Source organism: Aethalodelphis obliquidens, unplaced genomic scaffold (genome assembly GCF_003676395.1).
Source record: "Aethalodelphis obliquidens isolate GAN/ISIS:26980383/991018 unplaced genomic scaffold, ASM367639v1 scaffold34, whole genome shotgun sequence".
In the NCBI taxonomy this organism is placed as follows: Eukaryota; Metazoa; Chordata; class Mammalia; order Artiodactyla; family Delphinidae; genus Aethalodelphis; species Aethalodelphis obliquidens.
In genome coordinates, this window is record NW_020837978.1 from 5,136,390 (window position 1) to 5,153,354 (window position 16,965).

The 16,965-nt window shown below is 37.1% G+C and overlaps 1 protein-coding gene across 4 annotated transcripts in view; it reads right to left on the reverse strand.

Moving 5' to 3' along the window:
* CAGE1 (cancer antigen 1) overlaps positions 1-16,965 on the reverse strand; it is a 43,967-nt gene that overhangs the window by 25,073 nt on the left and 1,929 nt on the right. For 2 of the 4 annotated variants that reach the window (XR_003437530.1, XM_027128312.1), the window contains exons 1-3: positions 14,298-16,442; positions 2,756-3,814; positions 366-515 (exon numbers count right to left, since the gene is read on the reverse strand). Coding sequence is in view for 3 of the 4 variants with exons in the window: in XM_027128312.1 (XP_026984113.1) it covers positions 366-515; positions 2,756-3,814; positions 14,298-14,699 (1,611 nt within the window). In the remaining variant the exon portion in view is untranslated. Of the gene's footprint in view, positions 1-365; positions 516-2,755; positions 3,815-11,858; positions 16,443-16,965 lie in introns of those variants that run through there. The other 2 variants (XM_027128313.1, XM_027128314.1) reach the window with 2 other exon arrangements.

Genomic DNA, 16,965 nt, shown 5'->3' on the forward strand with positions numbered 1-16,965 from the left:
ACTGCCCGACCCCTGCCCCAAAGCTGTATTTTTAGATCGGGTAAACAGCTCATTTGTATGAACAATCTCTCATCACAGGCTGCCCTGAAGCACAAGACTATTACTCTGAGGAAGTTTTCCTGAAATGTGGAAAGCACTGAAGGAAGGGTTTTGCCTCAAGTTTTTATTTTTTTAATCTTATCATATTATCTTACTATAGATTTGTGGGAATTAGGTGTTGAAGAAAGAAGCAGTGGGAAGAAGGAAGGGCTGATTGGTTGGTTTAAAGATCTGTATTTTTACTTCCATTTTTTTTCTTTCACAACTTAATTGTCCAACCTTGATATTTCTTCTCCCAGTAAAAAATATGATTTTTTTATAATTACCTGGCACATGAGAAGTCGTACCATCAGAGCCAGAAGACTGTGAATTTTGGAAGTCAGCTGTGAAGTTCTCTTCACGTCTGGGGGATTCGGGCTCTCTCCTTCACAAGGTGAGTGATTCAGGAACAAATTAGAATGTATCATCTTTGCATCCTACATGTACACAATTCAGATTTGTCACAATAAAGACAAAGAATCTGGATTACTTTTTAGGTAAAATGCTGAATAAAATACCACTCTTAAAAACTCAGAGCAGTGGTTCTCAAACTTTTTGATTCTCAGGATGCCTTCATACTCTTAAAAATTAATGAGGATCCCCAAAACTTTTTGTTTACTAGGTTATAACTATCAATACTTATTGTATTAGAAATTACAATATTTATATTTATCAGTTATATCAATATTTATTTTTTATTTTTTTTTTTTAAATCTTTATTGAATTTGTTACCATATTGCTTCTGCTTTATGTTTTGGGTTTTTTTTTTGGCCGTGAGGCATGTGGGATCTTAGCTCCCTGACCAGGGATCAAACCCACACCCTCTGCATTGCAAGGCGAAGTCTGAACCACTGGACCACCAGGGAAGTCCCTATCAATATTTATTGTATTGAAATTACAACTGAGAACATTCAAAAATATTTGTTTACTAATTCAAATAACAATAAATCTATTATGTGTCAATGTAAGTAACAATTTAATACAAAGTTGGCACATTTTCCAAAATGAAAAATTAGTGAAAAGAGTGGCAGTGTTTACACTTTTTGCAAATATTTTTAATGCTAGCTTAATAGATGATAGTTGGATTCTCATATGTGCTTCCCACATTCCATCAGCCCTGAAAAGCAATTACACCACCACATGTCACATAGCTTCTGGAAAACTCCACTGTACACTTGTGAAAGAATGAGAGTGAAAAAGGCATTAATGTCTTCGTACTTATTACCATGAAAATGCTTTTGACCTCAAAGATACTCCCAGAACACACTTTGGGAAAATGGACCTAAAGGTAATGAAAAGCAAAACTAAAAGCAGAGTAAAGAAATTGATTAGTCAAGATAGAACAAGGAACTTCATTGCTTTTTAAAGAAGAAAGCTCAAGAAAAAAATTGTATACTGGATAAACTTCTGCACAGTTACAGTAATTTACTCAGCATTTACTAATTCAAAACTTGCCATGATTTGACTAACAGCTAAACTAAAGGTCATCTTTGTTTAGGTTAGTGGTTCTCAAAGTGTGATCCCTGGACGAGAAGCATCAGTGAGATCCAGAATCTTCTTAGAAATGCACATTCTCAGGCCCCACTGCACACCTACTGAATCAGAAAATCTGGGTGGACCCCAGCAATCTGCATTTTCACAGCTGATGCTGATGAATGCTAAAGTTTGAGAACCACACTGGCTTAGATAGTCCTTCCTTCTTTCTGGAGAAAAGATCACAGAGAGAATTTTTTAGTAAGAGAACAATATTTTTCTGAGTCATTAAAAATAATAGAATTATTTACTTGCAAGCAATACTTATACTGATTACAGATTCATGAAAGAGAGTCCCCTAAGGACATCTTCAAGCAACAGCTCAGCTCAGCCTAAGTTATTACGACAAATATAAAAATAAACATACATTTTTGTAGTTTAGATTAGCCTTCTTTCTAAGTAGTCAGAGTTAATAAGATTGCATAGTATAAATACTTTAAGGCAGGCCTACAAAACTGAAATAGAACAGATATGCTCTGGCTTGTGAAGATTATCACTACCAGGCCATGCTTCTAGGCTGTCTGCCAAAAAAGCCATTTGAACTGCAAATACAAAATTACAGCCTTTCCAAACACATTGATATGAGGCTCTCATGTCGTTTTTAATGAATGTTAAGTAGATATATCATGATGATCATTTTGCTATACAAATATCCAATCTTTATGTTGTATACCTGAAACTAATATAATGTTATATGTCAACTACATCTCAATAAAAATGTTTATAACGTTACAAAATTACTATGTGATACAATACAGGTTTGTTTTACCTTGTAAACCAAATATTCAATTGAATTATTTAGTTTGTTGAATAGGTAGATGTGGTATGAAAAGACTGCGACCCCCACTTAGAAAATTCTTTTCTCAAAGGATGCTCCGGATGATTGATCATAGGAACCCACAAAATTCCCACATTAATTTTCACCACTACCAAAATAATCACAAGAAGCCAGGAATGGCTGTTGTTTAATGTGAGTACCCAAGAACCAAAGAAACTTCTCCAAACCTGTGGTGCATTTTCCTTTCTTTTTTGTTAATGACTCTCTACCAACAAATTTGTATATGGGCCATGCCCAAATATGCATCAGAAGACTACTAGAAACTCCTGAAATTCTGCATTAGAGATTCTGAATTTGTGATAATACCTTTGCCATATCTGACTCTGTTCCTTCCTCTAAGTTCTCCTTGAGTTGAGCTGTCTCACATTGAGGAACATAATTTTGCTCCTCACTCCTTGCAACCTGCTGCTTAAGTTTTGAGTTTTCATTTTTTACTTTGTTGATCTGCTGCTGGAGTTCTGTATTCTTAGCCTTTTCATTGTCGGATATGAACTGCAAATTTTGAACTTGAGCGACCAATTTCTCAAGTCTAGATTTCAGTTTCTGTCTTTCATCCAGGTTTTCCTTTTCACGTTTCTGAAATTCCTCCTGTAAAGACAGGAACTCTTGTTCTCGGGTCTCTTTTTCCTTTTTCAACAAGTCCAGAGCAGAAGTGGTGGCCTTTTCCAGTTCTCCTTTGAGTTGCTGCAGCCTCTCTACCTCTTCTTCTTTCTTGCTTAAGGCTCTGTCCATCTCCATGCACTGATTTGCAGCTTTATTTTTTTGTTGCATTTCAGTCATGTACCTTTCCTGTAGACTAACATAATTGCCCTTGATCTTCTTAAACTCTAGCTGTAAGGTTTCCTTTTCATTCCTGGATTCCTGAAGATGTTTTTGGGTGTTAACTAAAATCTCATGCAAATTCTGCAATGTCTTCTGTGTATCATTCTTCTCTAGCATTACTCTGTATTTGTCTTCAATTAATTCTTCAACATTCTCCTTTAGCTTATTGATGATGTCCACGAACACGTGCTCTTTAGTTGTCTTCTTCTGCAGTTCTTCAACCTTCTTCTCTAAATACATGTTACGACGCTGTAGGTCTTGGATCAGAGTTTGCTGCTCTTTGTTAGTATGCTTTAATTTTCGTAGGACTTCGTTTAAAGCCATGTCCTCTTCCAGAGGCTGTGAGCTTTCCAAGCTCTGCTCTCTGTCGGGTGTCATGCAGTCCTCCCAAGATGCTCCACCACTCCAAGAAATGCCTGTCGGAGACCAAGTTGAGACAATCTCTGGACTCTCCCTCCCCTCCACTGCGACTTCCTTTTGGTGCCTGACTGACATCTCAGGAATATCCGTAGAATTCTGTATTCCTTTTGAAGAATGTGCAATCTGTAAATTATAGTAAATAAAATAAGTATGAAAGAGTAGAAAGGTCATGAGCTTTGAGGTCTGGCCTTGAATCCAAGATCCCTAGTTTGGTATTCTCTGTTCTAAAATAACAATGACAACATCTACTTCCAATACTGATGTCTAATTAACAAAAATACTTAAGTATTGATTGCTGAATGTATGTACAGCACCTAATAGCACAGCAGAGCACAAACAGTAGGTATATGATAGAGATATATATTACACTTACTTTTACAGAGGAAAAATTAAACTTGGGTACTCTCACCATTTTCTATGACACAAACTTTTCTGAATACATATAACTTTCTTTGACTTCAAGTGAATTAAAACAGATTTGTCCATCACCTTAGTCTGCAAAGTCTTTTTTAAAAGTTTATTTTCTATTGAGGTAACACTGGTTTATAACATTATGTACGTTTCATGTGTACAACATTATATTTCTACTTCTGTATACCCTACAGCATACTCACCACCAAATATTTAGTTTCCATTCATCACCATACAGTTCATCCCCTTTACCCATTTCACTTATTCTGTTCATTTATTTTGAGTTTTTTCCATGTATGAGTGAAATCATATATTTGTCTTTCCCCATCTGACTTACTTCACTTAGCATAACACCCTCAAGATCCACCCATCCATGTTGCTGCACATGGCAAGATTTCATCTTGTTTATATGATACAATATTTATTGTAATAAATACAATACAATACAATATTCTATTGTAAACATATAAAACATTCTCTTTATCCATTCATCCATTCACAGGCACTTAGGTTGCTTCCATATCTTGGTTATTGTAAATAATGCTGTGATGAACATAGGGGTGCATATCTCTTTTCAAATTAGTGTTTTCGTATTCTTTGGGTAAATACCCAGAAGTGGACTAGCTGGACCGTATGGTAGTTTTATTCTTTATTTTTGAGGAATCTTCATACTGTTTTCCATAGTGGCTGCACCAATTTACATTCCCACCAACAGTATAGGAGGGTTCCCTTTTCTCCACATCCTCTCCAGCATTTGTTTTTTGAATTTTATTTATTTTTTTGTACAGCAGGTTCTTATTAGTCATCCATTTTATGCACATCAGTGTATACATGTCAATCCCAATCACCCAGTTCATCCCACCACCCCACCCCCACCACTTTCCCCCTTGGTGTCCATATGTTTGCTCTCTACATCTGTGTCTCAATTTCTGCCCTGCAAACCAGTTCACCTGTACCATTTTTCTAGGTTCCACATATGTGCGTTAATATACGATATTTGTTTTTCTCTTTCTGACTTACTTCACTCTGTATGACAGTCTCTAGATCCATCCACATCTCTACAAATGACCCAGTTTCGTTCCTTTTTATGGCTGAGTAATATTCCATTGTATCTATGTACCATATCTTCTTTATCCATTCGTCTGTCGATGGGCATTTAGGTTGCTTCCATGACCTTGCTATTGTAAATAGTGCTGCAATGACCATTGGGGTGCATGTGTCTTTTTGAATTATGGTTTTCTCTGGGTATATGCCCAGTGGTGGGATTGCTGGGCCATATCTCTCCAGCATTTATTATTTGTAGACTTTTTGATGATGGCCATTCTGACTGGTGTGAGGTGATAACCTTGTTGTGGTTTTGATTTGCATTTCTCTAACAATTAACAATGTTGAGCATCTTTTCATGTGCCTGTTGGCCACCTGCACATCTTCTTTGGAAAAATGTCTATTCAGCTTCTCTGCCCATTTTTTAATTGGATTTTTTTGTTGTTGAGTTGTATGAGCTCTGTATATATTTTGCATATTAACCCCTTATTGGATATACGATTTGCAAATATCTTCTCCCATTCGTCAGGTTGTCTTTGTATTTTGTGCGTTTCCTTCACTGTGCAAAAGCTTTTTAGTTTAATGAGGTCCCATTTGTTTGTTTTTGCTTTTGTTTCCCTTGCCTGAGGACACATATCCAGAAAGATATTGCTAAGGCCAATGTCAAGGAGTATACTGCCTATGATTTGTTCTACAAGTTTTATGGTTTCAGGTCTAACATTCAAGTCTTTAATGCATTTTGAGTTTTGTGTACGGTGTGACATAGTGGTTTCTTTTTTTTCTTTTTTTTTTTGCATCTGGCTATTCAGTTTTCCCAACACCATTTATTTTTATTTTTTTGCGGTATGCAGGCCTCTCACTGTTGTGGCCTCTCCCATTGTGGAGCACAGGCTCCGGACGCGCAGGCTCAGCGGCCATGGCTCACTGGCCCAGCCACTCTGCGGCATGTGGGATCTTCCCGGACCAGGGCATGAACCCGTGTCCCCTGCATTGGCAGGTGGACTCTCAACCACTGCGCCACCAGGGAAGCCCCCAACACCATTTATTGAAGAGACTATTGTTTCTCTATTGTACATTCTTCACTCCTTTCTTATAAATTAATTGTCCATACATGTGTGGGTTTATTTCTGGGCTCTGGATTCTGTTCCATTGATCTATGTAACTATTTTTCTGCCAATATCATGCTGTTTTGATTACTATAGCTTTGTAATATAGTTTGAAATCTGGGAGTGTGATACCTCTACCTTTGTTCTTTTTTCTTAGGATTGCTTTGGTTCTTTGGGGTCTTTTGGGATTCCACATAAATTTTAGAATTGTTTGACCTATTTCTGTATAAATATCCTTGGGATTTAATAGGGACTGAATATTTGATAGGGACTGAATAATAGGCATTGAATATGTAGATTGTTCTAGGTAAATGTTAATTTTTCTAATCTATTAGCATGGAGTATCTTTCCATTTATGTCTTCTTCAGTCTCTTTCAACAATGTCATAGTTTTCAGTGTACAGATCTTTCACCTCCTTGGTTAAATTTATTCCTAGGTAGTTAATCTTTTTGTTGCAATTGTAAATGAGATTTTCTTAATTTCCTTTTCTGCTAGCTGATTGTTAGCATATATAGGTACACCACAGATTTTTGTATGTTGATTTTGTACCCTGCAACTGTATTCATTTATTATTTGACAGGTTTTTTTGTGAAGTCTTTAGAATTTTCTATCTATAAAATCATGTAATTTGCAAATAGTGAGAGTTTTACTTCTTCCTTTCCAATTTGAATGCTTTTCGTTTCTTTTTCTTGCCTAATTGCTCTGGCTAGGATTTCCAATACTATGTTGAATAAGAGTGGCAAGAGTGGGCATTCTCATCTTGTTCCTGATTTTAGGGGGATAGCTTTCAGCTTTTCAAATTTGAGTATGATGTCAGCTGTGGGTTTATATAGCTTTTATTATATTGAGGTATGTTCCTTCTATAGTAATTTTATTGAGAGTTTTTATCATAAATGGGGGTTGAATGTTGTTAAATGCTTGTCTGCATCTATTGAGATGATCATACAGTTTTTATCCTCCATTTTGCTAATGTGATGTATCACGTTGATTGATTTGCAGATGTTGAACTGTCCTTGCATCCCTGGAATAAATCTCACTTGTTCATGGTGTATGATTCTTTTCCTGTATTGTTGTATTTGGTTTGCTGATATTTTGTTGAGGATTTTTGCATCTATGTTCATCAAAAATATTGGCTTGCAATTTCTTTTTCTGTGTGTTGTCTTTGTCTTTTTTATCAGAGTAATGTTGGCCTCATAGATTGAGTTAGGAAATGTTCTCTCCTCTTCAAGTTTTTTGAAGAGTTTGAGAAGAATAGGTATTAAATCTTCTTTGAATGTTTAATAGAATATATCAGTGAAGCCACCTGGTCCTGAACTTTTTTTTTGGGAAGATTTTGATTACTGTTTCAATCTCTTTACTAGTGATTTGTCTATTCAGATTTTCTAGTTCCTTTTTTAAAAATTTATTTATTTTTATTTATTTTTTGGCTGCATTGGGTCTTCGTTGCTGCACACAAGCTTTCTCTAGGGGCGGCGAGCAGGGGCCACTCTTTGCTGCAGTGCGCGGGCCCCTCACTGCAGTGGCTTCTCCTGTTGCAAAGCTTGGGATCTAGGTGTGCGGGCTTCAGTAGTTGTGGCATGCAGGCTCAGCAGTTGTGAATCGCGGGCTCCAGAGTGCAGGCTCAGCACTTGTGGCTCATAGCTTAGATGCTCCACAGCATGTGGGACCCTCCCAGACCAGGGATCAAACCCATGTCCCCTGCATTGGCAGGCGGACTCCCAACCACTGTACCACCAGGGAAGTCCTTCTATTTCTTCTTGATTCATCTTCGAAGGTTGTATGATTCTAAGAATTTGTCCATGTCTCCTAGGCTGCTGATGTACAGCTGTTCTTAGTATTCTCTTATAATCATTTGTATTTCTGTGATATCTGCTGTTAATAGTCTCTTTTGTTTCTGATTTTATTTAGCAGAGTGCTCTCTCTTTTTTTCTTAGTGAGTCTAGCTAAAGGTTTGTCAATTTTGTTTATCTTTTCAAAGAACCAGCTCTTAGTTTCATTGATCTTTTCCATTGTCTTTTTAGTCTATTTCATTTACTTCCACTCTGATCTTTATTATTTTTTTCCTTCTACTGACCTTGGGCTTTGTTTGTTCTTCTTTTTCTTGTTCCTTTACGTGTAAGTTTGGATTGTTTGAGGGCTTTTTTCTTTCTTTCTTTTTTTGGCTGCACCGTGCAGCTTGTGGGATCTTAGTTCCCGAACCAGAGATTGAACCCGAGATCAAACCCATGCCCTCTGTAATGAAAGCATGGAGTCCTAAACACTGGACCACCAGGGAATTCCCTGAGATTTTTCTTTTGTCTTGAGGTAGGCCTGCATTGCTATAAACTTCTTTTAAGAGCTGCATCCCTATATGTAGTATTTTTATCTTCATTTGTCTTCAGGTAACTTTTATATTTCTCCATTGATTTCTTCATTGACCCAATAGTTGTTCATAGCATGTTGTTCAGTCATGAACATTATCTGTGATTTTTCCAGCTTTCTTCTCCTAGTTGATTCCTAGTTTTATACCATTGTGCTCGATATGATTTCAATCTTCTTCCATTTATTGAGACTTTCTTTGTACCAACATATGGTGTATCCTTGAGAAAACTTCATGTGCACTTGAGAATGTGTACTTTGTTGCATTTAGACAGCATGTTCTGTACAAATTTATCAAATACATCTGGTCTAATGTTTCATTTAAGGCTGATGTTTCTTTGTTGACTTTCTGTCTGGATGATCTATCCATTGGTGTAAGTGGGTGTTAAAGTCCCCTACTATTATTGTGTTGCTGTCAATTTCTCCCTTAGGTCCATTAATAATTGCTTTATATATTTTGGTGCTCCTATGTTAGGTGCATACCTATTAATAAATGTTACATCTTCTTCATGAATTGTCCACTTTATTATTTTTATATGTCCATCTTTGTCTCTTGTTACCTTTTTTGGCTTGGAGTCTATTTTGTCAGATATGAATATAGATACACTTTCTTTTAGCTCCCATTTGCTTGGAGTATCATCTTCCATCCCTTCATTTTGAGCCTATGTTTATCTTTAAAGCTGAGGTGAGTCTCCTGGAGGGAGTATATAGTTGGGTCTTGTTTTTCATATATATTTTTTTTGTGGGGGGAGGGTCTTGTCTTTTAATCCATCCAAACACTCTATGTCTTTTGATTGGTGAATTAAATCCATTTACTTTTAGGATGATTATTGACAGATGAGGACTTGGTACTGCCATTTTATCTTTTGTTTTCTGATTGCTCTCTATCTCCACTGTTTCTTTTTTGTGTTTCTATTTTTTTTTTTTGGTGGTTTTCTATGATATTTCTCTTTTTTATGTTTCATGTATTTGCTCTAGATTTATGTTTTGTGGTTACCATGAGGTTTGTATAAAACATCTCATAAATAAGACAGTCTTTTTTCTGCTGATAGCATCTTATCTGCATTTGCCTATACAGGTTCTGTCCTTTTCCTCTTCCCCTCTTGTTTTTGTTGTCTCAAATTTTCCCTATTTATGTTGTGAGTCTGTTACCAAATTGAAGTAGCTATCGTTATTTTTTCTGCTTTTTTTCTCCCTTGATATTTCTGCTATATTACAGTGTTAACAATCTATTCTAACATAGAGTTGCAATTTTCTGATTCTATTTATCACCTTACTCGAAACTTTGTGTACTTTTTGTTTTTGGCATAAGAGCTCCTTTCAACATCTCTTGTAAAGCACGTCTAGTGTTGATGAACTCCTTCAGCTTTTGTCTGAGAAACCCTTTATTTCTCCTTCATATGTGAATAATAACTTTGCTGGATAAAGTATTTTTGGCTGACAGTTTTTAATCTTTCAGTATTTTGAGTATGTTATTCCACTCCCTCCTGGCCTATAGTTTCAGCTGAAAAATCTGCTGATAGCCTAATGGGGGTTCCTTTGTAGGTAACCATCCTTTTTTCCCTAGTTGCCTTTAAAATTCTTTGCCATTGACTCTTTTTTTTGTATTTTTGATAAAGTTTTTATTAGTTTCCCTTAATGTTAACATCTTATATACCATGGCACATTGTTAAAATTAAAACAAAACAACACAAATGCATTGCTATTAACTAAACTCTAGATTTTACCAGTTTTCCCACTAATGTCCTTTTTCTGTTCCAAGATCCAATCCAGGGTATCACATTGTATTTAGTACCTCTTTGTCATTGACTTTTGACAGTTTTAATATAATGTGTCTTAGAGAAGACCTTTTTGCAATGAGGTGATTAGATGTTCTCTTGGTTTCATGGATTTGTATGTACAGTTCCTTCCTCAGGCTTGGAAAATTCTCAGCTATTATTATTATTTTTTAAACCTTAATCTTTTTACATCCCTGATATGCTGTTGGTTTCAGTAATCTTTATTTTTATTTATTTTTTTCTGAAAAAATCTTTATTCCAACAGGGCTCTTTATAGCAGTTAATTTTAGAATTAAAATGAGCAAAAATTCAAAGAGTCATGCTCCAATTATAAATCTCTGTTGTCATCACAATTTGGTCATGATTAATATTTTGAAAACTGAAAAATCTTTATTTTATCTCCAAGAAAATTAAGCCAGGTAAAGAAAATTAACTTGAAGTGTTCTTTGAACTTCCTATTCACTTGAAGACATCATCTTATTTTTTTTCCACTTATTTTTGTTTTATTGTGACATATACCTTATATACAGAAGCATGCACAAAACACTGGAGTTTACTTTAAAGAACAGTAATAAAGTAAGTACCTGTGTAGCCGCCATCTTTCTCCCCCCTGTGCCTTTTCCCAAAGGGAAAAGGCCCACGGGTATATATATATATATTTTTTAATTTATTTTTTGACCGCCCTGAACAGCATGTGGGATCTTAGTCCCCTGAGCAGGGATCAAACCCATGCCCCCTGCAGTGGAAGGTCAGAGTCTTAACCACTGAACCATCAGGGTAGTCACTCAGCTATTCTTTCTTTAGGTAAACTCCCTGCTCCCTTCTTCAACTCTTCTTCTTCTGGGATAACCCATTACCCTACTGTTGTCCCTCCTGAAAGAGTTGTATAGATCTCATAGAATTTCCTTATTTTTTAAAGACTAACTCTCTTTTTCTACCTGTATCATTTCTAGATTTCTATCCTCAAGCTCGCTAATCCTGTCTTCCATAGGGTCTGCTCTATTTCCAAGGCTTTCTAATGCATTCTTCATCTTGTTTATTAAGTCCTTCAGCTCCAGAATTTGATTCTTTTTTAGAGTTTCAATATTCTGGTAAATATTCCTTCTGTTAATTAATCTGATTCCTTAGCTCATTGAACTGCCTGATTTTCTCATAGCTCCTTGGGTTTCTTTATGACAGCTATTTTGAATTCTCTATCAGTTAGATCTCAATATGCCATGACTTTAAGTTTGGTTTCTGAAGAATTACCATTTTCTTTTTGCGATACAGTGTTACTGTGGCTCTTCTCTTCCTTGGTGCTTGATGAGTTGCTCCTCTGCCAGTTCATCTGAAGTAGCAAATACCTTTCTTCTTTAGATAAAGTTTTTTTCCCTCTCTTGATTCTAATGATTCAATAGGTTAGCAATTAGAGGTCTTTCTTTTGTTTTCCAGCAGGTGGCATACATAACACAAGTTTTTGGTTTCTCTTACCTGTGCTACCTCTGGTTACATTTGAGAGCTGGCACTTTCCACCCTCCATGGCCTCTGACAGGTGCCCTTGCTATTGCTGCTTGTGCCTCTAAGGTGGTTGGTGCCTTGCTGCTGCTGCTGCTGCTGGGGCACTGGGACGGTGGTGGGCGCTTCTGCCACATCCAAGATCCCCTGAGTCGCAGGCTCTGCCAACATGGGGGGAGGGGAAGACAGTGGGGATCATGGGCACCCTGTCGTGCCTGGTGGTGTCAAGTTCGTGGGTGCTGCCATTGCGGGCTGGATTTGGGGGGGCAGAGTTATGGGTGCTTCTGCAGCTGGAGAGATGAGGTTGTGGGCCCCACTGCCACTGCTGCCTAGTCACCTATGGTTGGCTAGTGCTACTGTGGCCAGGAGGCTTGAGTCACGTGTGCCGCCTCTCCTGCTGCTACTGGGTTCTCTGAGGCCGTGGGCTCAGCCACCATGGCTGGGGGACCAGGATTGCAGGCACCACCTCCACTGTTCCCCCGGTTCTGCCTCCTCTATGCATTCCAGTCCACCCTCCTTTAGATGTACAGCTGCGTGGAATTCTCCAGCACCCTGGTATGTGCAGCAGATGCATGTTTGTTGAGTTGTGGATGTTTTACTAGTTGTAGATTGAAGGGCTCAATCCACCATGATGTGGACGACACTCTCTTGTGAGGCCTCTTTTGAATAAAGACTTTTTTATTCCTCATTAAACCATTACCTCACTATGCTATGACTCCTGTGAACATTAGAAAGTCAGACGAACATACCTCATGATTGACTTTCTGCCTACAATACAGTTTGGGGGGTTTAAAAAAGGACAGTAAGTTGTAGTAAGAAAACACTGAAATGAACATGACGTAACAACCCAGTAAAAGATCTCTGAAGGGGTGGGCTAAATAACTTTCTAGAATTTAGGGATACTGGAACCTTATATTTAGTGTTTTTTTCATTGTTCTGAGATAAAGACAACTATCCTTACTGAGGCCTACAAGGTCCTGATATTGACCTTGATATCTAATCCATGTTACCTTTCCATCCTCATCAACAACATCCCTCTTCCCCCTCCAACCCAGCAACATTAAGCTTCCTTCAGATCCATGAATGAAGGTACCATGCTCCCTGCAGCCACAGGGTTTTTGCACTTGTTGTTACTTCTGCATGGAATGCTCTCCCACCCACTGTTACCTAACTACTCCCACTCATCCTTCAGAGCTGAGCTCAATTACCACTACACTTCAGGGAAGCCCTACCCAAACTCCCCGACCAGGACAGGAAGACTCCCATCTTACTTTTAGTCATAGCACCTATCATAGTTGCAAGTTTATATGTAATTTTATATAACATTATATACAATTTATATGTAACTTTTGTTCACAGCACTTACCACAGTTCAAGGTTTACATTTACTTATGTGATTATTTAAGTCTATCTCCTCTACCAGGGTGTTCTTTTCACGAGGATAAAACCCACATCCTTTTGGTTTGGGTTTTCTTTTTCAGCCATTTTATAACCAACACATAGCACAGGGCCTAAGACATGATAGATGCCTGACAGTTTTTATTGACTGACTGAATGGCTAAATGCAGTGGGAAATAGGAAGGAACGATCTTGAGAAACCCTAATTAAACTGCTTTTTCAAATGTTCTTTTCCAGAACTCAAAACAGGTAAATAAAGTTCTCTTTTAAATGCTCCTTCCAAATAAATGAACAAAACCCTGCTCATACTTGTAAACGATACACAACAGCCCAGCGCTCACCAAACTCACGATGCGGAGGCAGCGGCTATGCTATTCTTGGGTTGTTATCTATTTGCCCACACAAGTTCCTAAATTTTTTATTTTTTTATTCAGAGCGTACATAGACTTTATACTGTTGGCATCTTCAGTGCTCCTAGGATACTACGTACCCAGAATCAACAATTCAAAGACAAATTAATGTTTTCACTTCTGTAGAAAGATAAACATTTTTTGCTTGTCAGTAGAAATCCCACATGATAGAAAAACCATAAACTTTTCTTGTCAAATAATGTAATTAATACCTCGGTACTTCTTCCTCTTCTAACCTTTTCCTTACTGTAAACTCTGAGTTCCAATCAATATGATTCACCAAATATAAAAGCTTAGTATATTCAAGGCATCATGCAGATGCTAGGGTGCATAAAAGGATAAGTAAGACAGAGCCCTGACCCTCAAAGAAATTATCATTTGGTAGAACTAATCCCCAAGTATGTACTTGATTTTATTAGAAAAATTGTTTCTAAATTGAGTAAGATCTCAGAAGGCATTTTCCCCAGAGAAGCAATGTCCCTCATGCTGATCAGCTGATTTAGCACTACTTACAAAAATCTCAGATTACATACAGTGTTTTTTGTTTGTTTTTTAAAAACACATCCTTTAATACCCTACAGGCTGTACTAACCATTAAAAATCTTACCTCCTCTGTTTTATAATTAACTCTCAGATCAAGCAGGTTAAAGCTATTCTCCTTATAAAGTGCTTGTTCAACATCACTGTGTAAATTTTCCTCACACAAGAAGACTTGAGGTTGACTAGGGTTGAGTGAAGATTCCATGGCAGTACTATTAGCCAGTGACATTTCCATGAATTTCAGCATCTCTCCACTGCAGTGGATTAGAGGTGGCCTTCTAGGAGGTTGTCTGACACACTTAAGAACAAGTTGATCTTTATTTGTGGAAGTGCTAGTTCCCTTTGGATTTTCTTCCTTAAATGAATCTTCCTGTATATTGGTGTCTTCTGCATAATTATACACATGACGTTGGAATTCTGGCTCCTCTGTATAAGATAAGCCTTCTGTCAGATTTTGAAATGTTACCATTTCATTATTAAATGCTTCTGGCTGATGAAATTTGCAAAGGGGTTCAAATTGTCTGAAGGAAGAAATGCTGGTGTCAACTGGCTGAGTTAGTACATTCTGTGAGTAATTTCCAATGTTGACATCTCATTAGAAAGAGAAAGATGAAAATAAGAATTAGCTGACCTGAAATTTATGACTTAACAGTTACATTTACATTTATGAAATCAACTGTTGGAGGCTTTTATGAATTATATATATTTCAACCTTTTTCATTGAGTGTATTTGTGCTAGCGGATACAACAAAACTTTTTTACGTGGAGGAAAAAGTCATCAAGGGACTGCTACAAAAAAGCTTGTTATATATCATTCTTGTCAAATACCATTGCAACAAATTCCAAGGCATCTTCAAAATTCTTTCATTGTACTGTAATTTTAAAATGTTTCAAAACAATACAAACACACAGCATATAGTATAATAGCAAACACACATAAACTCATTTAATCTCACAACAATCTCATGAGCTAGGTACTGTTATTACCCCTGTTTTACAGATAAGAAAACTGAAACATAAGAGATGTTAAGTCACTTGCCTAAGGTCACAGAGCTGGTAAGCAGTGCATCTGGGATTCCAGAATACTATTTCTAAATGCTATGCTATACTGTTTCTCAATATGACAAATTACCCAGATTTAATACATTTTAAAAAATCAGAAGCAAATAAAGACAAAATGGAAAGAAGTGTTACAAAATTAATAAATGACCCTTCCCTTCTACCTAAATTCCCTCCTTTTCCCCTCCCCCGAGAGAACTACTATACTGAAGCTGGTAAGTATTAATTCTTCCCATCCACATTTTTCTAATTTTACTACTCATTTAAGTACCCTAAATAACACATATCAAGTTCCCAGACTTTCTCATTTTGTGACACCTTAAAGTCTGTAATTTTTTCACAGCACCCCTAGACCAAAAGAAATACTTAACAGTTCCATTTATTAAGTAGTTAAGCTCAAACAACTTAACTATTTTTCCTAACAACTTAGTAGCTGTTTAAAAATACACATAAGCTGAAAGAGAAAAATATTTTATTTCATTCTTAAACAACCAAACTTGCCTGCTAGTTGGGTACACGACTAAGCACAGCACAATGTCTCAAACCTTGGAATTAAGCTGGAATCCAACCCTCACTTCCGACTTCACATTGATTTTCAGGAAGTACTTGCTTTCTATCACAGCAACCTCCAAAAACCCATCTTTGCAAACAAGGCAGTATAGAAAGGATTATAGTATGGTTTTTATACTGAAATAGTGAACTATCTTAAGCTAGTAGCTTGTGGGGTCCAACAGATGTCCAGTATCACTGTTTTCTTCAAATTTCAAAATATCCTGCAGCACCCTGGGCAAATTGTGGGTATATACACCATTATTTTGTTTTAAATTTTTATATAAATAACATATTTTATATATATCCATATAAATGTCTATTTCACTTAAATTTTTGCTTTTCAGACTTAGCCATGTAAATACATGTAGATCTAGTTCATTCTAAAGGATTACACTTTACTCCCTTTCTGTTAGATATTTGTTTCTAATTTTGCTATTAAAAACAGCACTGCAGTAAACATCTTTATACACATTTCCTTGTACACTAATTTAAGAATTTTGGGGGGTTCCCTGGTGGCGCAGTGGTTAAGAATCTGCCTGCCAATGCAGGAGACACAGGTTTGAACCCTAGTCTGGGAAGGTCCCACATGCCGCGGAGCAACTAAGCCCATGTGCCAAAACTACTGAGCCTGAGCTCTACAGCCTGCAAGCCACAACTACTGAGCCCATGTGCCACAACTACTAAGCCCGTGCCTAGAGCCCGTGCTCCGCAACAAGAGAAGCCACCGCAATGAGAAGTGTGCGCACCGCAACGAAGAGTAGCCCCCGCTTGCCACAACTAGAGAAAGCCCGCGCACAGCAACAAAGATATACAAACAAAAAGCTGTTTTCCGTTTCCCTCCTCATATTAAGAAGGCAACAAAGTTCACTACCCTAAATTTTAAAATATCATTTGTGAAGTCATTGGAAAAATATAAAATTACTCTGAGTATGTTACAAAGTCATGATAACTTTGCATGGTAATAAATACTAATTTGGACAAAAAGAAGTCAGAGTGTGTGGCTACCATCCAGTGATTCCCTAAAAGGTTTGGGACCCAGAAGGTGAAGGGATCTCTCAATTAATCAAAAGATATTTACAAAATATTATCAAGACCTATTAGGGTCCACAAAACACTGTATTTCT